Genomic DNA, 23489 nt, shown 5'->3' with positions numbered 1-23489 from the left:
ACAAAATAACAACACCAATAGTAAAACAAGGCTAACGGTAATACTGATAAAACACAATAGGGACACAATAAAAAACAATGAATTAAGAGTAACAATAAAAAAGTAAAATAAATAATATGTTACGGCTGCACCACAGACACCGTAAAACAGAACGAATGCCAGGTTTGAACGAGAAAGAAAAGGGTTTTATTCACAGAAGCTGTGAAGCACACAAACGGGAAAGCCGGAAAAAAGAAATGCGAACCCCCCAAAACTTCAACTGTCCAGCTCTTTATTGGTAGTTCCTTGTGAGACAGGTGTGAGGGATAACCCCCCCCCAATGTACTCTTAAGGTATTTTATAGAGTTGGAATGTCCTTGGGCTACACGGGTATCAAGCTATAGCTATTTATTTGGGGGTTGTTTGCTTGTTATTTCGATGGTATCAAATCTTATCCGAAAAAGGGCTCCTGTTGGTGCAGGTTTTTGTTCTAGCCCGGCACCAAGACACTTGATTCTACGCACCAATGTCTATTGAAGACCATAATTTGGAGTTAATTAATTAGCAGTAATAATTAAGTTGTAGTTAATTGGTAGAATCAGGTATCTTGGTGCTGGCTAAAACAAAAACCTGCATACACATCGGCCCTGTTCGGAAAACATGGGAGACCCCTGTGTATTTTTCGAGTGGAAAAAAATAGTTGCCTTTTTCTCCGTGATGACACTGAGAGCCTGCTAACCCCTTGGCATGTGTCAGATATGTGCTACAGGTCTTTCTGTTTGTGAGTTTTTCTTCTAGTTTGGGCTTGTCATCTCCGCCTGTCATTTCATCACAGGAGCCCTCTGGTCTTTCCACATCAAATATAATACTTGTAGACGGTTGAGCAATACGTGGCTACACCTTTCAGACAACGTTGTTTTTATCATGTAATGTGTTTTTAATCGTGAGTCTGCATTCTTTTAAAAGGCGTTATTTTCACGGATGTATGTTGAAAGAAAATTAGATGCAACATTCTACATTTGCTCTCAGATACTGGATCACGTCTGTGTTGGATTGCATATTAACTGGTATAAAAAGCAGCTGACAATGTAAATTGTAATATCAGACGCCTAGAAAGGGTACATCTTATCCGAAAAACTAACCAAAAAATGATGGAGAATATTCATCCTTTGGGTGAGAAGTGAAAGATACTATTTTTCCATCAACAGTATACCATATGCCAGGACATTTTTAACTGCTCTCAAACTGACTTTGACAACATTGGCAAAGAAACAATCCACATAGTTTATATACCAGCCACTGACAATTCGACAAATGTTTTAGTGATTTTGCCTACATCTATCTTCACTTTTTTTCTATTAATAATGTTAATGCCTTTAAGGATCTTGTTATAATAATCGATTTCTCCGGGAGTGACTGTAGCGCCGATATAATATAATATATCGTAGGTGGTTGTTTATTGGGTGGTTTTTACACACTGTTTACTCGTTGCTATCCCGGGAGCGATCGGTAAAGTTTTTTTAAACTACAGATCCCATAAAGCACCATGACGAATCTTATTGGCTACTTGGTTCTTGTTGCAGGGGACACATTTAGAGCGACACATTGTAGCAGCTGCAAATTGAGGAGGGAGAGATCTCTCTACCCAGCCGGACGTCCGTTCATTTATTTATTTATTTTTGTTGTTTACTTTATTTCTGCCCCGATTACACATTTAATCATAGTTGTTGGAATCTGGTTTGGAATAGTTCTAAACACGTTCAGCTAGTTAATTTAAGAGCTAATCAAGGGAACGCCGACGACAGATTCGCGAGTACAGCAAAGCTAGCTTCGACGGGGTTTTGAGTTGTCAACGAGTGATTTACGGGTTTGTTTTATCTTTGTGGAAGACACTGTAAACTAAACGTCGGGACCAAACGAGCCAACAGAACAATACACCTTTTTGGTCTTGTTGATTTAACTCTCTAGATAGGTAGCTAGTCGTTTTACAAAAGCAACGGGAAATTTATTTAGCCAGAACGTAGCTGAATATGGCTCAACATGGACATCATCATGTAGCGAGTTCCCAAAAGGCATTAATGCTTGAGATGAAAAGTCTTCAAGAAGAGCCAGTTGAAGGGTTCAAAATAACTTTAGTGGACGAATCGGACTTGTACAACTGGGAAGTAGCTATCTTTGGACCTCCAAATACCCACTACGAAGGGGGGTATTTTAAGGTGAGTATTGTTAGGTAGTTAACTGGCTAACTTATCAAGCTAGCTCAGTACGACTGACGAGCTAGTAATATAGCAGCTAGGGCTAAGTTAACGACATTAACTTTTTTGTTGATTAACTTGCGCATGTATCAGGCAAGTGGCAGATAGCTCGCTAGACCATTTGTAATTTGCTTCGTTAGCTATCCAACTTAACGGTAAATTATCTAATATGTTTATTTTATTTACAAGGACCTCACTGGCAACTATGATGTTTAGCCAGTTAGCTAGCATTTCGCAAAATCGCTTGGAAAAATAGGAACCTAGCCAGTTATTGTGAAAGTGCTGCTTTTATGAGATTGTTTGCCATCAAATTGGTGACTTTATGTTTGAGTCGTGTAACTTGCGAGTTTGGAAGTTAGGAAACATAGCTAGCCTGATGGGTCTACTTTGTTAGTCGATATTAGCTAGTGACCACATCCTACGTTTCGCTTTGTTCCATTCTCAGGAAAATGCATTGTTCACCGAATACCATTCATTTCCGCCTGTTTTCACCATATCAAATTCCAATATCACTCAGTTGTTATAAGACTGGTTAACGTAAACTGCCAAGTATAGCTAGACACCTAACTTAACTCGCTAGCTAGCTAGCCAAACGGTTTAGCTTGGCAGCAGCTAGCTAGCCAACATTTGTTTTCAGTGAGAGCTCGTCGATACTTACTAGGGTAACATGACCGCATATATTGCATTGCCACGGTGGCTTTCGTGGCCATTATTACTTTAAACGGGATAAATATCCTACTTTCGTAACCAATGGTGTTCCATGTAATCATCTGGTTTGTGCCAAGTTTATCTGATTGTTATTTTGTTCCGCGTCTGGTTCCTCAAACGTAATTCTTTTGTTCTGGCTCGGGGTAGCCTATCTTCTAAAATTTTGGAGATCCATATACTGGCTGTTAAACCATGAAGTATCAGATATCATTGTGTAATATTAATATGTCTTGCCATTTACAAAAAATATGTAACGTTAGTTAAGCCAACTAACGTTAGTTAGCTAACACTGTGACTAATGGTGTGCATAGCTAGACAGACAACTCGCCTTTTCCTGTTTGTATTTTTCTGGAATTTCTCTTTTAAACAGTCTTTCTGGACATTGGCTGTAGTTACCGTAGCAACTAACTTCCTGTTTTTGCTCAGAATATGGCAACAAACTTGAAGTGAATGTGATGACATCGACACAATAAGTGGTGTGTTGTTGTTTTTCTTAGCCGACTGGCTCCTTGACTATTTTTAGCTGTTTAAATCACAGGTTTGATTGATTCCAAATATATGAAAGACCATAGATTTCCATCACTCGCAAACCAATCACCATGGTTGCAACTGGCTAGCTTCAAACATATATATATATATATTCCACACAGTCTGTAAGCCATGTGTTCTTATCAGCCCCATTGTTCGTAACGACACATGTGCTATACGGTATTGATATGGGGGTAGATTGCTAGCTACTGTTCTTTGTTTCTTGGGTTATAGGTAGCTTTCTTGCTGGCTATATGTGATCTTTGTGATAACATTTGCATGTCTTCTATTTTGCCTGGCAACAGGGGGTGGTGTACAGTAGGATACACTCCGCCTCATACTTGTATTTGTCTATTATTTGTTTCCTCAATTCAACCCGATCTCCCGTTGCGGTGGAGTCAGTGTCACGATTAGGTCTCAATAGCCGGGGTTTAATGGGTTAATTGGACAAGCGCGTGTTCCGCTTTCACCTACTGCCACTGCGTCTACAGTATGTAAAGGGTCTATTTGAACAAAACATCGACCATAATGTCAGAGCAGCGTGCGATAACTCGCCAATAAAACTAAATAACAATCAAGCGTTATAAACATACTGGCTACTAACGATGGCTTCACACACAGTTGCATTGTTCATATTATTCAATTGTGCGCTCCCGTTTTGTGTAGCCCATACGGGAAGTGTTTTGACCGTGTTGGACATCTTTGTTAGTGGTTAGGATGAATCACTGTAGTTGGCAATATGATACAGTTTCGAATCATCATAATCAATAGCCGTATGACTGAACTGACGTGCCCTTTCATGTCTGCTCAATTGCTCCATATTATAATATTTCTGTAACATAGGTGTTGTTTAATGGGTGTGAATTAATTTGCATTGCTTAAACCAAGAACGTGTACACTGTTATAACCGAAACGGACAAGGATATGTTCCCAAAGGTACAGGCAGAAAGTAGGTCAAGATGATTAAAGTTCAAGGTATGCGTCTTTGTTTTTCTTTTTTTGTGACGCGCAAAGCATTGTGCAGTGTTGAGTGTTTCTTCCTTGGTAGGTGAAGAGAGATAACCTGTTTCGGGCGGTATTTAAATAAGCTCTTACTCCCAATATATGCACTCTGCTGAAGGGGCTATTTAGCATGCCTTATATGGTCAAATAAATTGTAGATATTGACTCTTTTTTAATTGTTATAACGCACTCCTTTTACCTGAAACAGTAAAAACAGTAAAAACAGCTCTGTTTTTTTGACCGCATTACATTTAGCAGACACGTTTGTCCCGGAGGACATATTTACTGCAGTAGTCCTGGTTTAGTGAGGTGCTCTAGGGTACGATGACAGTGCCCCCCCTCCCCACCCCATCTGGTAGTCAAACCTCCAAATTTATGAGCCCTGTTTCCAAAGTTTTATACTGAACCTGTGAGGGTCTACACTAGGGCTGACCAATCCTGTTCCCTGAGCTCTACCATCTTGCAGATTTGCCACACCTGATTCTACTGATTAGCAGCTCAGATAGATCTCCTGAAACAGGATTGGGCAGCCCTGCTGTACACACACACATCACTACCCTCCCTGTTGCTAACTTACTTGCTCTGTTGCTTCTTGCTGTGAAACAGCAGGCAGGCCAGGTAGGGCATTGCCCTTTCCTCATTTAACGCCTTTAAAATGCACACAGGCTCTCTTTAATTGCTTCATTAAAACTGGAGAATAAGGTTTGGGCCCCTGGATTCTGTCCTTGTTAGTTTCACGGGCTGTAAAATGCACGTGCTGTGAGAGTTGACCTGTTTGCATGCATTCAGGCAGCAGGGCCGTGTGCGTGTGCGTGTGCGTGTGCGTGTGCGTGTGCGTGTGCGTGTGCGTGTGAGTGTGAGTGTGCGAGTGTGTTGACCTGTTTGCATGCAGGCAGCAGGGCTGTGTGTGTGTGTGTGTGTGTGTGTGTGTGTGTGTGTGTGTGTGTGTGTGTGTGTGTGTGTGTGTGTGTGTGTGTGTGTGTGTGTGTGTGTGTGTGTGTGTGTGAGAGATTCCATTGTTTGTTCAGGAATGCACAACTTGGCTGTGAAACCCATAGCAATGGAGTGACTGTCAAGCTTCTGCCCCAGCCCCCTCTCTGCCACTGTAACCGATATTCTAAATTCGGACTGTCTTCTCAACGACTTCAATATTTGCATGAAACTGTACTTTTGTAAATCGCAGCGGCGCAGTTTTCATGTTCATGCAAAGCTCATCAGGAACGTATTCATAAAACAAAACCGGTGTTTTGCCGAACATATGGTCTTTCGATGTTTATGTCTGTGGAGCACCATTGGGGCTAATTTCACGCACGCCTATTTGTTGTTCTGATACGCCTGTTTGAAAAGCTTTCTTTTTTCCAGTTTTTCTCCCGTAAATCTCTCTGTGATGTGTGACTAACAGGCCACATTTCATTAGGAACTTCATGGGCCTTTTTATGTCGGCTGTAAAATCATGCGTAAAGTTGCATGGATTTTGGCCAGTCTATCTGCCGTGCACTACCCGGTAAAAGATTACATTTTGGCACAGGAAATTGGCTGATACTTCCATTTTTTTTTTAGTGTTGACTGATATAACTTACAACCTCAAATGTAGCTGCTCCCACAGATGTCATTAAACACTGTGAACAGGGTGAAATGCTGGTACTGGCTTGGTTACAGTTCAACATGCGCAGCACTTCAGGTTTTCTGAGAAACGGATGCCATTGCACTCCTTTGGCTAAAGCCATTGCATTTATAGGCCTGTCCTGTCACTCTAATGTCCTGTGTCAATTTTGGTGCATGCATGCATGCAACCACAAATTTGTGGCCTGCTTGATCAAAACCAGTCTCAATGCCCCCAAAACGTATTCTGAATGTTAGAAACTACTCTAAAGAGGATAATGTAATTTAAATACAGGTTTGCTACATGACCAGAGGAGGCACTGTTGAGTAATGAGACAGGGTCTGCCCTGCTAGCTGACACCTAGGAGGGTCTCAGTTTGCTTGGAGTTGCCTGGGAGGGTCTCAGTTTGCAGGGTTGTCCCTGTCTCAGTGCGATGTTGGCGCCGTTGCAACTAACAATAAAATACGATGGCATTATTTATGGTCTGCCTTATGGTGTGTGAACATTTCAATAAAAAAAGCCCAGTTACAACCATATGGGAAAACGGAAAGTAACACATTTGTTTATGGAGCATGTGTTGCTTAATTTTTGCCAATTATATCAGTGCGGATAAAGAAAGAAATGAACAGAATTCATGGCACAGGATGCACGTTTTCCCCAAAGGCTTCCTGTTTGCTACATGCAGTCCTCCGCTATAGCCCTGTATATTACAAATTGTCAAATTGAGTTTATTGGGTAAGTTATTAAGGACATGGGTACCATCGCAACAAACGTAAAATATGATGCAATGCAGCCTCACCAAGAAGCTTATAGTCTGTAAACGTTTCAATGAAAAAAAACCCAGTTACAACCACTGAGAAGAACTGAAAATAAACCATTTGTTGCTGCATTTTTATCAGTTATATCATAAAAAAAAAGACAAGAAAATGAGATGAAAAGATTCATGGTGCTGTATTGGTCTCGTTTTCCATGGCGTGTGCCTCCTTCCTGCCGTATTGAACACCGTGTTCTGCGAGCGCTTTCTCCCTCAGACGCTACGCTTTTTAAACTGAACAATAGTGACATTTCAGCAGCGGGGCGTTATGAAAGCCAATCGGGGCCCAGATGAGCCTCCTGTTGCCCGTGTTGGCGGTTTCCCTCTCGAGGGATTGACGTGAATTTTGAACGGCGGAAGGGTGGCCCTGCGAGTTTAGCGACTTGCTAATAGCCGAGGGCCCTTTTAGTTAAATTCTGACGTGTTCCAAGTGCGGTTAACTGCTTTACACATGGAAGATGTGTAAATGAATTCATTTAGAATATTCAATGCCGGATCATGCCACAGAGGTCACCTGAACCAACTCATCGAGTTAATGAAAGGTGTCCACGATCATGCTGCTGCTTGCGTTGAAGACCACTGCAACCATGCCCTGGCATATTGGCTTGACAAAATGGCGGACAACATAAGTCAACAATGCGATGCATTTATACTGTAACAAATTCATTTTAAAATGCCTTTTAAAATGTGCTTATTTAGAAAAAAAACAGCCCGAGCGATCGGTTTGCTAATTGGCGCTGTTATTACTTGATTGAATGCTCTTGCCCTGATCGCTTTGAGATTGCTCTACAGGGTGTTCAGTCAGCCCACCTGCAGCTTCCGAAATAGCGCGCCTACTGACTATTCGCTTAAATCAGCGCCTTCGACCTTTCCAAACGCGGTTAATAAACGACGGTGCGGTTCTCACACGGTCAGGGAGACGTTATTAATTACAACCGAGCCGGCGTAATAAATAGCGGCTGTCGTCGAACACGTTTCCAGCGCTTCGCTCAGAGTTCCCCCCCCCGCTCCTCCTCACAGCAGGGTGGCGTGCGGGAGGGAGGCGCTGGTCACACTGGCAGCGCGCTGTAGGTATGTGCGGGGGCACCGCCTCCCCGTTCCTCCGTCCGCAGGGCCGATGGCGTGAGCGCCTCGGCGCTGCCCGTATTTGTCCACGTTGAGCGTCCTGTGATGCATTAGCCGAGCTAGCATGCGACAGATGAGCGTTGTTTTCAAAACAAACCCCGTGCCAAATGCCAGTCATGCCTTTGCTTTCTTTTTTCCACAGCTTTTCAGCTGTAAAAAAATAAAAATAAATAAAAGGCTTTTTATTTTTTTTTTCCCTCATAGCTACTTGGCTGACTGGTAACATATGGTTTGCATGCTCCTAGTGGGGCAGAGCAAGTCAGTATTTTTGAAAATCATTTGGAAATGAGTGGACTTTGACACAACTAGTGACACTTTTTGTGAAGTGTAATATACCAGCCTGAGTGCCTGAGCCTTCCCCGGCCCGCTTAAAAGGCATTGATATTGTAGCATTTTGCTTAGTAATTGACCTGTATGTTACTAGGCTAACTCTTCCTCCGTTCAATCACGAGTGGTACTTCCATATGGACATTACCGGAGACTGGTTTGGATATCGGCCCCTAGTGGCTACACCCTGCTCACGGACTCATCCCAGAGCGAGAGGGCGTTGGCTGCTATCCTGAGGTCCAGGGAAGCCTTTCTGCTCTCCTCCCCGTTGGAGCCTGATTTTTTGCTCATATTTATCTCCCGCTGTAAGGACGAGTGCAGAAACGTTCCTTCAGCTGTCGCGTGAAACGTTCATCTCGTCTCTAAAGGCTCGGAGAAAGACCACGGCTCTAGTGCCACTTGCCATCGTGTTGCGCGCGGAATTGAAATCGGCCTCCCGAGAATCCCCTCTCTCACCGAATCTCGGGGTCATCGACTCGATGCGTCAAAGCCAAGAGTTGCCGAATGAAGGCCAGTGAACCGGCGGCCGCTTCAGGGTTAATTAGTTAAGGAGTTGTGAGCCGCTGCATTGCTGGAGTGTCAATGGTCGGCAGTACAACTGACGCGGCTATTCAGGCATTTCTGTGTCGGCTCGCACGCTTCCTATGACTTATGGTCGCCAGTGTAACGCGCGTTACCACGTCCGCCTACCCCCCGAAGCATGTGACCGGGCATCATCGTTCAGACGTCTCGTGGGGGTAATCGGGGTTTGCACGTCAGTCACGTATGCAGCACAGACACGCGACGAGACCAAGCTGCAGAACGTGCCGGAACAACAAGGTTTTCCGCACGCAATATCGAAAAAGCACTCCCATCTCTGAAGTATTTTTACGGGGTTCTTTGTCTGTTTTCCTGTTTTTACTGCACTTGCTGAATAAATAGCTGGATGCTGCTTTATTTTTAAAGGGCCCAGTAAAGCTCACAAATTGGTGTTAACCTGCATTTAATGAAACCATTTTCAGCATTAAGCCATGAAGATTAGTGGGACTCTCTGCGTTATCGCGCTGTTCTAACGCAGACTTGGGTGTGAAAATGAATAGCGCTTTATGTCTGTACAGTGGGCTTTGTTAAGTCTTAATTCCACATTTTAATCACCTAGGCCAGGAAAATTATGCCAGACCCCTCCCCTGCGCCCTGTTCTCAGGTACCTCTTTATCCCCCTGTCAATCAAACTCCTTAGCAACCGCCGGCAGGGACTGCGTGGGGGAAGGGCGTGAGGTACGGTGAATATGAAATGAACATGATTGGATGGAAATGGCTGGTGTACAGTAAGAGCATGTGTGGAATGCCAGTTTGTGCATCTGGTACGGCTGGCTGGTATGTAACGCATTTAATGGAGACAACAGGCCATTCAGCCCAGCAATGCTCACCTCTTCCTACCACGAAAAGTGCACCTACTGATTAGTTTGCACACCGTATCAAGCCTGGTCTTGATAACCTCCAGTTTTTCTGCCTCCACTACATGTCCTGGCAACATCTCCTCTGTGTGGGAAAACAAATGCTTCCTAATATCTGCGTGGAATTTATCCTTTGCCGATTTCCGATTTTCTGCTAACCGAACTCGCCCTCTCTAATTGGCTGTAGAATTTCATGTCCCCTCGGATAAAGTCGTAAAAACGAGGCCGTTAACAATCGCCTTTGAGAGCAGTAACTTTCCATTTTAGTGAGCGAGTTTCAGTCATTTTGCGTTTGAATCGTCCTCTCCGGAGCGTTCGTTTCGATGCGTCTGAAGAAGTGCTAATGTGCGCACGGAGCTTTAATAAACACTAGCATTAATCACAGTTGATGTTGTGCTTCTTGGAATTGACCAGGATTTTATTTATAACGTGCGTGAGCAACCGGGATACAGCCTACCGTTTCAGCACAAAGAATTCATCAGTACAAACTGCGCTCGGTGCTTATCAACATAATGTAAGTGGGTGTGCATTGTAGCACTATTGTGCAACACAAAAGCCTTTCTGTCGCTCCGGTAATATTGCACGGGGAAACTCAACGATTGGGAGTACTACTCCATTTTGTGTTGTCCCTGTATGACAGCATATTGCAGCACGTGGAGAAGCCAGCTTGAGTAAAATGAGTAAACTCTTCAGGGGAAAGCACACCGTGTGTTTGCGCAAGCCAGTTCATGCTTTGCAGTACGCCATGAAGCCCAGGGCCAGTGTTCATACAGTAGATGTAAAGAGTACTGACCTAGGATCAGTTTTGCCCTTTTAGCGCTTAATGTATGTGGCTGGCATATGGACCAGGGAAAACTGATCCCAGATCAGGCCTCCTGCTTTGAGGTGCTGATAGGGGCTCTGTATGTAGCCCCGGGGGGAGGTATGGGTTGTGTTGGCACAGGACTGCAGCTGCTGAGAGAGGTGTTTGTGTTCGCAGTATGTGTGTTAGCAGTCTGTGCAGAGATGTGCGTGTGTACTTGTGCGTGTGCGTGTGTGTGTGTGTGTGTGTGTGTGTTTATGTGCGGGTCTCCCATGTGTTGGATTGTGGATTTCCCTCCTCCTGTATTTAAGGAGGCCTGTTGTTCCTGGGGGGTCTCTGGGTCAGAGGTCATCTGCAGGGTTGCACACACAACCGGGCGGGGTGGGGGTCCAGCAGGCGAGGGGCGAGGGGCGAGGGGGGAGGCGCTGTTCGTGAGCCGTTCCACTTTCGCCCACAAACACGCTCCTCTCCCCACAGCGCGCTCTGCCCACGGGTTAATATGTAACGTCTAAGAACAGCCTTTCTCAGACGGTACGTTTTTTTCCTGCTAGGTATATTTATGCATTTACAACTGTGCTTTCAACACGCCACAGTCAGCCGGCCGGACGATCAATCGTTGGATCGATCTCGGCAGCGGACTACTTGTTACTTGTTAGCGTTTCCTCTCCGGGGGGGGCCCCCCAGCCCTGAGGCTCTCCTTGTGCGCCTCCTCATACCCGTCACCCCCCGTTCCCACTTTGAACGTGCTGCTGCTCGTTCCCTCGGCTCCCTGGGAGAGACCCTCGTCATGGAGAAGTGGGGCAGGGGCCCGGAGAGGCTGTTTCTGAAGGAGGAGGAGAAGATGGAGGGGGAGGGGTGTGGAGGTGGAACAGGAGCAGAGGGGGGGGGGCGGGGCGGTGGAGGATGTGTTTCGGGTTCGGAGGGTGCACTGCGTATTTTTTCTGAAGCCTGACGTGTGGAGAATGAGAAAATGAGTAGAGGATCATGGGAGGATGAGTGTGGAATCATGGGTGAATGAGTGGAGGATCATGGGAGGAGGAGTGTGGAATCATGGGAGAATGAGTGGAGGATCATGGGAGGAGGAGTGTGGAATCATGGGAGAAGGAGTAGAGGATCATGGGAGAATGGGTAGAGGATCATGGGAGAAGGAGTAGAGGATCATGGGAGAATGGGTGTTCCTCTGTGCTGTCAGGATCTCTCAGACCCTGAGGGATGCGATTAATCAGAAATAATGATTTTCCCATCTCAGCTCTCTGAGCTGCTGGTGTTGGGCCTTATTGCTGAACATTCTGTCCTGCTGTCAGCTGTCAAACTGCACAAAAGCCCCTGACGTGTGCGATTACCACATTCCTGAGGACTGCAGTCAGTCATGCTACCGGCTAACCAAAACACAACCGTACGAAAAGGGCAGTTTTGTTCCAGACATGATGAAAATGGATGAGGCTTCTAAAGTTCATCGTAGGCATCTGCAGGAACTCCTCTGCTGTTTAATGCGTTCAGGTATTTCCTGTAATTATCTCCCCACAGCATACTCGCTGATTTATATCTGTCCCCAAGTATTTATTTTTCTTACTTTCATACAAAGAAAAGCAGTTGCATTATCGCCTCGGCACACAGTGTTTTTTCCCCTGTGGTTCATTCCATTGGCGTGGCTCATCAGTAGAGGGTTTATCACGCGTTGCCCCACCTGTAGACTAGTTTCATTCCGTGAGTTTCAGAGGAAGAACGTTTCTGTGGGAGAGGCTCCGTTTCCCTCTTTGTATCTACACATGACGCCATGATACTTCGCTCAGTAATTGAGACTGGAAGTTCTGGCACCCTTTGTCATGTTTCAAGCATCTGGAGTTGTCGCCTTTTTGTTCCATCTCGCTGTCGAGTCGCAAGTCCTGCTTTTCTGCTTTAGTCCCGCTCTCTTGCCGTAGTCCCGCTCTCCCGCCGTAGTCCGTGGTCCCCGCTCTCCTTTGATTTGTGTGAGCCTGAAACTCTACCTCCGTCCATATTCACTGTAACTGGGCTCTGCATGTGAGCAGGCAAGTGCGTGCTTTTATCGGTGCAACACACATGAGTGTGTACATACAGTATGTGTGCATCGTTGTGAGAGAGGATGTGTGTGTGTGTGTGTGTGTGTGTGTGTGTGTCTGGGGCCCGTGTGGGGTAGGGGCTTGTGTAATAGCGTGCTGAAATGTAACCCTGTTCCCTCCTGCTTGTGTTGTGATAAGCCTGCGCTGGCGCTCAGCTTTCAGGGCTTCAGTAACAGAAGATGTGTGGCTGGTGCTCTGACCCAGCGGCTCACAATGAGACTTTACTGTAGTCCCATTTTACTGTAGTCCCGCAGATGAGACTTTACTGTAGTCCCACTTTACTGTAGTCCCATTTTACCCATTTTACTGTGGTCCCGCAGATGAGACTTTACTGTAGTCTCTGTGATCCGTCTGCATCCCGTGTCTGTAGAGCTGCATTTCAGCAAACTTTGTGACCGGCTACTTGTTACGCATTCTGTGTGTTGGAGCACACTGGTGTGTGTGAGTACCTGTGTGTTTGAGCACATTGGTGTGTGTGAGTGCCTGTGTGTTGGAGCACACTGGTGTGTGTGAGTGCCTGTGTGTTTGAGCACGTTGGTGTGTGTGAGTGCCTGTGTGTTTGAGCACACTGGTGAGTGTGAGTACCTGTGTGTTTGAGCACGTTGGTGTGTGTGAGTGCCTGTGTGTTTGAGCACATTGGTGTGTGTGAGTACCTGTGTGTTTGAGCACGTTGGTGTGTGTGAGTACCTGTGTGTTGGAGCACACTGGTGTGTGTGAGTGCCTGTGTGTTTGAGCACATTGGTGTGTGTGAGTGCCTGTGCGTTTGTGTGACCGTGACCATGTGTTCATGCATGTGCGTGTAAGGGTGCCTGTGTCGTCTGTGCGTGTTTGAGTATTTGTCTGTACGTGTGTGCGTGTGTCTATGTTTGTGCATGTGTGAGTGAGTGGTATATCAGTCCACAGCACTGAGTTTCTCAGTGGTAGCGGTCCTGTTTAGGTTGAAAGTACGCGCCACTGTCAGTGGCTCCACATCACTCACCGTTTGAGTCTACAGACCCCCTCCACACAAGCTGAAGTAAAATCTGCCCGTTTGCTGTGTGTAAACCCCCCAGATCACTGTGGGGTGGGGGAGCCAGGGAGCTGTGACAGACCTCCCAGCTAGTTAGTATTCCTGGGGCCCCCCTTCAACGTCTGCACTGTGGGGAGACATGGGGAGTCACCTAGATCCTCGTGTGTGTGTGTGTGTGTGTGTGTGTGTGTGTGTGTGTGTGTGTGTGTGTGTGTGTGTGTGTGTGTGTGTGTGTGTGTGTGTGTGTGTGTGTGTGTGTGTGTGTGTGTGTGTGTGTGTGTGTGTGTCGTTGTGTAAGTTTGAGGCCCCTATTGCTTCCCCTTTGCCTTATGAGTTAACTTCCACACTGAAACTTCTCTCCTGATCCACAGTCATTAATAGTTCACGTGGTATAAAAGACTTGGCAGTGCGTTTCACGTGAAACGTGCGGTTACTATAAGTGACGCCCATCTGCCCGTTGCGTGCCTTTTTTACGACGCGGACAGACAAACCGGCCGTGAATTGAAGGCGGTGGCATGATCAGATCCCGGCTCCTGGCATTAGTCCACAGCACAGAACTCGGTGTCCTCCCTCTAGACTATTTCTGCAGCGGGTCCCAGTGGGAGAGGAGAGAGTAACACTCAGCTTTTCTGTGCGCTGTTGTTTCACTCGCCTCTCTCTCTCTCTCTCTCTCACTCTCTCACTCTCTCACTCTCTCTCCTCCCTCCCTCCCTCCCTCCCTCCCCCCCCTCTCTCTCTCTCTCTCTCTCTCTCCCTCCCTCCCTCTCTCCCTCTCTCTCCCTCCCTCTCTCCCTCCCTCTCACTCTCACCTCCCTCCCTCCCTCTCTCTCTCTCTCTCTCTCTCTCTCTCTCTCTGTCCCTCTCTCTTCTAAAACGGGAGACATGTTAAAATGCGGGAATGTGCTGAGGCTCACGCTCACGTGTAACCGGGCGGTCGGGGCTCGACTCGCCTGGCCTGCCGGTCATCGGGTGCAGAGCGGTCTGGCCTGGTCGCCGGGCGTGCCGGGGTATGATTATTCAGGCCTGGGAAGGCAGCCACTGTTTTTGGTGAGCGGTGACCGTGGCAACGGCGCGGTCGTCGCTGGGGTCGTGACCTTTCTGCAGCGGTGTACAAATGTGAATCGGCAACACTTGTTTTTACTGCCCTTTATTCACACTCGTTAAAACGCTCAAGTAAATAATTTTTGTATGGCATCAGTTATGTAACTTAGTTAAGTATAGGTTTGAAGTATGAAAATGTATGTGTCTATAAAGTACACCAGAAGTTTGAGAGATATTTCGGATAGGGTCCGTGGAATAGACGGAGTTGGCTAGCAGGATGGTTGTGAAGTCCAGGAAGGAAATCCTCTTTCGACCTGCATGTAATATCCATCGGCTCAATGTTATGTTGACCTCATTTCCTTGCATTCTGAAAACCATAGTTTTAGTAGTAGCATGTTTTAGCCTTCTGTGGTTAAGTCCTGGTTGGTAGCAGGCAGCTGTTTCTGGTGCCTTAGCGGTTACCATCAGGCCTGTGTGGTCTGGCTCTTGTGTTACTAACGGCCGTCTCGCCTCTCTCCTGCAGGCCCGTATCAAGTTCCCCATCGACTACCCCTACTCTCCACCTGCCTTCAGATTCCTCACCAAAATGTGGCACCCCAACATATATGAGGTAAGATACGGCACACAAGTTTTAAGTCTCTGCTGCTGGGTTTCAGTAGGCCAGGTGTGCCGCACACCACTGCTGCTGGCTTTCAGTAGGCCAGGTGTGCCGCACACCACTGCTGCTGGCTTTCAGTAGGCCAGGTGTGTCGCACGTCTCTGCTGCTGGCTTTCAGTAGGCCAGGTGTGCCACACACCACTGCAGCTGGCTTTCAGTAGGCCAGGTGTGCCACACACCACTGCAGCTGGCTTTCAGTAGGCCAGGTGTGCCACACACCACTGCAGCTGGCTTTCAGTAGGCCAGGTGTGCCACACACCACTGCAGCTGGCTTTCAGTAGGCCAGGTGTGCCACACACCACTGCTGCTGGCTTTCAGTAGGCCAGGTGTGCCGCACACCACTGCTGCTGGCTTTCAGTAGGCCAGGTGTGCCACACACCACTGCTGCTGGCTTTCAGTAGGCCAGGTGTGCCGCACGTCTCTGCTGCTGGCTTTCAGTAGGCCAGGTGTGCTGCACAGCGCTGCAGCTTGTTTTCAGTAGGCCAGGTGTGCTGTGGGCAGCGCCGGTGTCTGTGCGCTCCGTGTGAAGCGAATGGCGTTGCAGGTGACTCATAACTCCGCCTCCTCCCGCAGAACGGAGACGTGTGCATCTCCATCCTCCACCCGCCCGTGGACGACCCCCAGAGCGGAGAGCTGCCGTCAGAGAGATGGAACCCCCACGCAGAACGTCAGGTACCCCACAACCGCCCCTCTCCAAAACCATCGCTCGACACCTCACCCCCCAAAGCCATCCCTCAACACCTCACCTCTCAAAGCCATCCCTCAACACCTCACCCCCCAAACCCATCGCTCAACACCTCACCCCCCCCCCCCAAAGCCATCGCTCAACACCTCACCCCCCAAACCTATCGCTCATGTTGACGTTTTATCCAAAGCCACTTACAGTTGATTAGACTAAGCAGGGGTCAATCCCCCCTGGAGCAATGTTAGGTTAAGGGCCTTGCTCAAGGGCTAAACGGCTGCATCGATCTTATTGTGGCTACACCAGGGCTTGAACCACCAACCTTCCAGGCCCCAGTAAAGCTCCTTAGCCACTCTGTAGGCCAGGCCCCTTACCCTGCTTCTCTCTATCGTTTTTTTCTTTCTTTTTCTCCTCTTTCTCATTCCCTCTCTCTTCCTGCTGGGCCCCTCACACCTGCACACACCTGTGTTTCAGCTGCACAACTGCTTGAAAGGTGCTGCTGAAATGAGCTCTTAACTGCCCCGTGTCTAACTGCCCCCTCTCCTCCTCTCTTCCTCTCTCCTGTACTCATCCCCGCTTTCTGTCTCCTCTCTCTCTCTCTCTCTCCCTCTCCCTCCCTCCCTCCTCTCCTGAGCTTGACGCTTGCTGTTTATTTGATGAGAATAATCTTAACCTATGACATTCTCTGGTGTTTTTTTTAATACACCATTCTCTTCCACCGGTGGGAGAAACAGCTGGCGTTTTGACCTGATGTTTTAAATAAAGCATTAATCATGTCTCAGATTAGTCTGAACACAGGAGGTGTTTTTATTAAATCCTGTGTGCATTATTATTCTGCCTTTTTTTCTTTCATTGCTGGTTATACTTCATTTATTGTCACCAGTGTTTCTCTCTACCCCTCCCTCATTCCCTCCCTCTCCTCCTTTTTATCCATCCCCCCTCTCCATCTCTCTCTGTCCCTGCCCCAATCTATCTCCCTCTCTCTCCTCCTCCCTACCCCCTCTCTTGATCTCCCTGCCCCCCTCTCGCTCCCTCTCCCTCTCTGCCCCCCCCCCTCTCTCTCTCTCTCTCTCTCTCTCTCTCTCTCTCTCTCTCTCTCTCTCTCTCCCTGCTCTCTCCCCCCTCCCTGCCCCCTCTCTCTCTCTCCCTCTCTGTCCCCCCTCTCTCTCTCTCCCTCCCTCTCTCTCTCTCTCTCTCTCTCTCTCTCTCTCTCTCTCTCTCTCTCTGCCTCTCTCCCCCTCCATACCCCCTCTCTCTCTGACAGGTATAATTGCTGTACTGGGGCTCCTTGTTGGCTCGGCAACAGCAGTAAATAAAAATAGCCTCACGTGCTCCGCAGAGGGGGAGAGAGTTCAGGGGAGAGATATTTACAAAGAGAGAGAAAGAGAACGATCAGGGGTGAGAAATATTTACAGTGAGAGAATGCAAGCTGTCATATTTTACCCCCCCCCCCCCAACAGGCTCACCACCTACTCACTCCTCAATACACTCCGACCTATTCTCACCCACTTTCCCGTTTGTAGTGTGGTGCTTTGTTCATCTTGATAAACATTTAACATTGTTGGCCCTGACCTGGCCCTGTCAAATGCTGAAGTGTGGAGATTCAGTGCTCAATTCCAGAGCAGCGACACATTTGTTTATCTGTACAGCTAGCTAATGCTGATGCATGTTCAGCGATTGTCTCTCAGCCAGCCATTCAGGTTTTGACACTTTTTGGTCAACTCATCCCTCCTCTCGTCCTTTCCCCCCCCATTCAGTCACATACCTGCGCGCCATTAGTCAGTCCAAAACCGCCCATCGGCACATTGCTGTCGGCCCTGTTGATCGGTCGCTCTCGCCCCGTTGCTTCTAGGCCAATCCGGGATCAATGATCTACCGAGGCCGCGCTTGATTGGCTGGCCCCCGGTTTGACCTCTGACCCCCTTCTGTCCCCCTCCAGGACGATTCTGCTGAGCGTCATCTCGCTGCTGAACGAGCCCAACACCTTCTCCCCCGCCAACGTGGACGCCTCCGTCATGTACCGCAAGTGGAGAGACAGCAAGGGCAAGGACCGCGAATACGCCGAGATCATCAGGTGAGCGCGCTCACACTGCAAAAACCACAGAATAAGTCACTGTCTGGCGACATGGCTCAGGAAGTAAGAGCAGTCGTCTGGCAGTCGGAGGGTTGCCGGTTCGATCCCCCCGCCCGGGCTGTGTCGAAGTGTCCCTGAGCAAGACACCTAACCCCCAAATGCTCCTGACGAGCTGGTCAGCGCCTTGCATGGCAGCCAATCGCCGTCGGCGTGTGAGTGTGTGTATGAATGGGTGAATGAGAAGCATCAATTGTACAGCGCTTTGGATAAAGGCGCTATATAAATGCCAACCGTTTACCATCAATTTCACACTAACAATGTCAAGCAGAGCAATCGCACAAAGTGTTTTAGTATTACATTTACATTTTTATATTTACACATCCTATTACAGTCTTATTTTTAAATAAGACTTTGCAAAACGGCGCGATGTGACAGTTTTACTTGAATCAAGATGAGTACAACATTTTAAAAAGCAAACGGTAACTAGCTAATATTTACTACTTGAGATAAAAATTTAAAAAAAAGATCTCAAGTCTTATTACAAGACGTAAACACTTAAGACTGTGAGACCACTCTGTCTCTTCAGGGCCTGGAAAAGGATGGTTACGCTGCAAGTCAATTTCAACAAGTATTTTAGCCTTCAATCTAGACTTTAAAATCTTATTTCTACCATTTGTTAGTAAATGAGACTTGACATATGAGATTTGCCAGTTGTGTAAGAACATTTTACTTGTTGAGCGGTAACTTAATACAAGCTGACATTTTCTGCTTGAGAGAAAAAAAAAAAAAAAAAAAAGTTTTAATTCTTATTATGAGACTAAAACTGACAATAGTGCGATCACTTTATCTCTTCAGGGCCTGGAATATGGCAGTTACGGTTTGAGAAATCATTGTCTTCACCTTAGACCTCCACCTTAGACCTTTACTGAATGTCTGTGATTGGTTAGAACAGGGGTGTCAAACTCCATTCGTGGAGGGCCGCAGTGTCTGCTGGTTTTTGGCGTGCTGATTGAAAGGAAACTACAAATACCAGCAGACACTGCGGCCCTCCAGGGCCGACACCCCTGGGTTAGAAAATACAGGCTGCCCGCTGAAAGCGGGACGGTTTACATTCGAGTCATTTAGCCGACACTTATAATCCAAACTGCCTTACGCTGCGCATAAGAGAGTTACATTACATTACATTACATGGCATTTAGCAGACGCTCTTATCCAGAGCGACGTACAACAAAGTGCAAATCAAACACAAGAACAAGTGCGAAGAGGACCTGAGAGGACAGTACAGTTCCAAGTCCTAGCGTAAACATACAGAAAATCAGAACCCTCGAAGAGTACAATCAACTTCCAAACTAGTATACCACAGTTTGGCTGCTAGAATACAACAATACAACAGCCAATAAAAAAAAAACAACAATACCTATACGAGCAATATATGACGAGACGTTGGTTGTGAAGTTCGGTCCCGCTCTGCCCTCCCGTCTCCCAGGAAACAGGTGCTAGCCACCAAGGCTGACGCGGACCGTGACGGGGTGAAGGTGCCCACCACCCTGGCGGAGTACTGCGTCCGCACCCGCGCCCCGCCCACCGACGAGGGCTCCAACCTCTTCTACGACGATTACTATGACGACGAGGACCTGGAGGAGGACGACGACGAGGACGAGGACGGGGACTGCTGCTATGACGACGAGGACGACTCCGGGACGGAGGAGTCCTGACGCAGCCCCGCCCCCCCCCACCCCACCCCTGCCACGCCCTTCCACCACGCCCGCCCTCTGAACTGAACTCCCCGCCCCCTCCCTGAGGACCCGCACAGACCTCCTCCGCCTGGCCCCTCCTGCTTCTGACATCCACGCCCGCTTAACAGGAAGACCACAGAGTTTGTTTCCGTTGCCGTTTTATTTTTTATTTTGGTTTTAAATGTTTAATTTTGTTGGCCACCACCCTTTGGCTCCCCAGCTACACATAACATACGTAAATGCACACACACACAAATACACACTTTAAGGCCCAGCTGGTTTTCTTTATCTTTTACACATTTTGGCTCTTTTCAGTTGGTGGAACTTGCGCTGAAGGGAACAAAGGCTTAGACTGTGTGAGTGTGTGTGTGTGTGAGCGAGCGAGCGTGTGTGTGAGCTGGCATGTGTGGTTCAGTGTGTGTGTGTGAGCGAGCGAGCGTGTGTGTGTGTGTGTGTGTGTGTGTGTGTGTGTGTGTGTGTGTGTGTGTGTGTGAGAGCGTGAGCAGGCGTGTGTGTGTGTGTGTGTGTGTGTGAGAGCATGTGTGGTTCAGCGTTTAAGTGCGTGTGTGAGTGAATGTGTGTGTGTGAGAAAGTTAGTGAGCAACAAGATCAGCACAAATCACTGGGCTATTTGTCAGAAGTCTCTGTTGTTTCTATCCTACCCCTCGAACGGTCCAGGGAGACCTAGGACTAAAGCACTAAAGCTGCAGTTTTTTTTACTCACAGTTAAAGGATGTGTGCTACACCGGCCGGCTTAGCAACCACTTCTCACGTTTGTTTGCAGAAATGGAGGCAGGTGATGTTTTGGAATATGCTCGTCCTTTTCTGTGGCTCATAGAGACGGGAGACTGTGGTTTGCGGTCCTCGTCGAGTTCGCCCAACATAGCTGTTCTGGAAGCTTAGTTTAATTTTTGTGTCTCCGTTCCATTGACATGTTAAACCAGCCCAAACACAGTACCAGGTTATAATCCAGTCATAGAATGCTTTTCTTGTTTGTACATGTGATCCCATAGCTGTGTTAGTAAATATTGGAAAAGCATTTTCAGTGTTGTAACTGACCAGCTATACAGCGTAGGCTAACCGGTATCGGTGAAAAAGAAAGGTCAGGTTTTCTTATCAAGCGCCCTTTTTTAGGGGTTCTTTATGTGAACTCGAGGTTTTATCGTGTTTAATGTGATTTTTTTTTTTGCCAGGTGAAAGCTACGATAATATAGCTGGGTTATGATATGGTGATCTTACGGAGACTTCAAACTGCAAACGGTTTCAGTAGAGCACTGTGGTGTTGGTTAGCTCGTGCGAGGATGTCCGAATTTCAGACGGTTAGCTTGTGCTAGTCGGTTATTGCGTCAAGTTGACCTCAAACATTAGTCTTTCCGTGGCAAGCTGGCTCGTGTATCTCTCAGATCTGGTACCGTGGATCATAAAACCGGTTCTTTCTCTCGAGATTCCAAGTGGCACTCAAAGCTCAATTTACGTGCTTATTCTGTCTGAACCAGTTACTATTAAAATTCAGTATTTAAATAAACAAAAACGTACTCTTGAAGTCTTCATGGGCAATAACTGTGGCAATTTAGCAGGGGAAAACCAGCGTGGTAACCGAACTGAAGGAATCGTTCGGTCTGTAAATGACAAATTGGGGGGTGGGAGGGGGTGGGCAGGGTTACTGTACTCCAATAGGGATGGAAGCCGTGCATGGCGTTAGCCTGCTAGCCCGTCCAGTGATTAGTATTAACGGTATTGGATATGAATTCATAAGCCCAGTTTATGTGATATGTGGGTGAATGATATGATGATTTATCTTGCTCGGAACACAGTCGGAACAAAGTTGCGAGGATTTATGTTTAGCTCGGGACTAATTTTTTGTGAAGCTGCAGGTTGATCGTTTGTTTATTCTCCCTTTTATCTTTTTTGTTTTGTTTTGTTTTTTTTTCTGCCCTCTTTTTGAAAAGGAGCGTTTGGTGGCAGATTCAGAGGGATCATCAGCTACCATTTTTGGAAGCTAAAACCTCAGGACAAAAACTAAGACGAAACCAGTAGTTTCTCTCCTTTTTTCTTTCTTCTCGTCGTCAGGTCCTCTCAAGAAAGCTGGTCCCCATCACCTCCGCTTCAGACTGTTTACAATCTTTCCCCTAATATTGATATTGATACTGCTATTGATATTGATATGCACATGTGGAGATTTTGACCATCATTTGATGTATTTTTTTTTCCTCTTTGTATTTTTTTTTTCCTTTTTCTTATGGTTTGTAAATCTATTTAAAACTTAAAAATAAAGATCTTTATCTAATAGTTACGTTCTTTTTGTGTGTAAAAAAGAAAAGAAAAAAAGGGTTCATTCATCAGCAGGAAACATTCCCCTTTAAAAACACTACTTGAATATATCCTCAACTGTGCAAGAATTGTTTGATGTACAATGCAGTGTTGTTCTTAAGTGGGCAGTCTCTATGCTAGACGTTTCTCAAAAAATCATTACATTATATCAGTTATTTAGCTGACGCTTTTAACCGACTTACAGTTGATTAAACTAAGCAGGGGCCAATCCCCCCTGGTGTAATGTGGGGTTAACCTCCTAAGACCCGCACTCTTTTTTGGTATACATTTTTAATTTCTCTTTGCTATTTGGGCTTATTGGGACCTGATAAGTATAAAAACTAAGCATCATCTTTTGACATGATGTAGTTTTTGAGAAAAATGATGTCCATATATGTGGACTCTCGGTCTTAAGAATGAAGTATTATGGTTGTACAGCCCAAAATGTGGAGTCCACGCATGTGTACGCCAGGTCTTAGGAGGTTAAGGGTCTTGCTCAAGGTGGGATCAGCTGCACGGATCTTATTGTAGCCACACTGGGGCTTGAACCACCAACCTTCCAGGTCCCAGTCAAGCACCTTGGCTGCCCCTCTACTTTCACTAATTCTGTTTGTTTGCAGAAATGTGGTTAAACTTCAGAGCTCATCCGGCCTGTTTCTTAGCCCCCCGCTCTTCCTGTTTCTCAGTCTGTTCAGCTGCTGGGCCCTGCTGTCAATCAAAGGTCCCGGGGCAAGGCGGTGTCTGCAGGTTCCTGTGGCTCCTTTCAGCCTACAGCCTGTGTAGGCCTCACCAACCGACACTGCGGCAGAACTTCAGCATTAACTCCCCTGTCACAAGCAGAGTAACAGAAGGGAAATGCTCAAGTTGTGTACTGTGAATGGTATTGGTTAGCAGGTTTCATAAGGTTCCCTTTGTTTGGGGATTGTGTTAGGTGAGCTACCACAAAGTGTCCCTTCAGCCATACAGGAGATGGAGAATGGTGATTTTAATATTTTTCACCTTATACTTTACCTATATATACCTTTTAGACATCAGTAAATTAGTGATCCTTTTGAAATAAAACATGTTTTCTCTGAATATTAGAGGCAAAAATCATGATTTGAATCATGATAGGAAAGAGTTACTAAGTATATGGAATACTTATTTAACCTTGGTGTGCTGGCTGGACCTGGCGGAACCTGGCTGGCAGGATCGGGGAGGGTGAATCATCCAGGCTTCCCTCCGGTTACTGACGCATTAGTTCCACCCAATGACTCAACAGCCTCTCACTGCCACCTAGTGTTCATGAGGGGGATATGCCTCTGAAATGGCCACACGGG

At 46.8% G+C, this 23489-nt stretch overlaps 1 protein-coding gene across 1 annotated transcript; it reads left to right on the top strand.

Moving 5' to 3' along the window:
- Positions 1-1576: 1576 nt before the first annotated feature.
- On the top strand, positions 1577-22149 carry LOC133126817 (ubiquitin-conjugating enzyme E2 R1-like). The gene is given in 6 exon segments (XM_061239214.1): positions 1577-2195; positions 15234-15320; positions 15942-16022; positions 16024-16040; positions 17990-18124; positions 19611-22149. Coding segments are annotated over 6 exon segments (735 nt in total). The 5' UTR covers positions 1577-2009; the 3' UTR covers positions 19840-22149.
- Positions 22150-23489: the final 1340 nt, after the last annotated feature.

This window comes from Conger conger, chromosome 4 (genome assembly GCF_963514075.1).
Source record: "Conger conger chromosome 4, fConCon1.1, whole genome shotgun sequence".
Taxonomy (NCBI): domain Eukaryota; kingdom Metazoa; phylum Chordata; class Actinopteri; order Anguilliformes; family Congridae; genus Conger; species Conger conger.
Note: the sequence above shows the minus strand (reverse complement) of the source record. Positions and strands in the feature narration are given on the sequence as shown.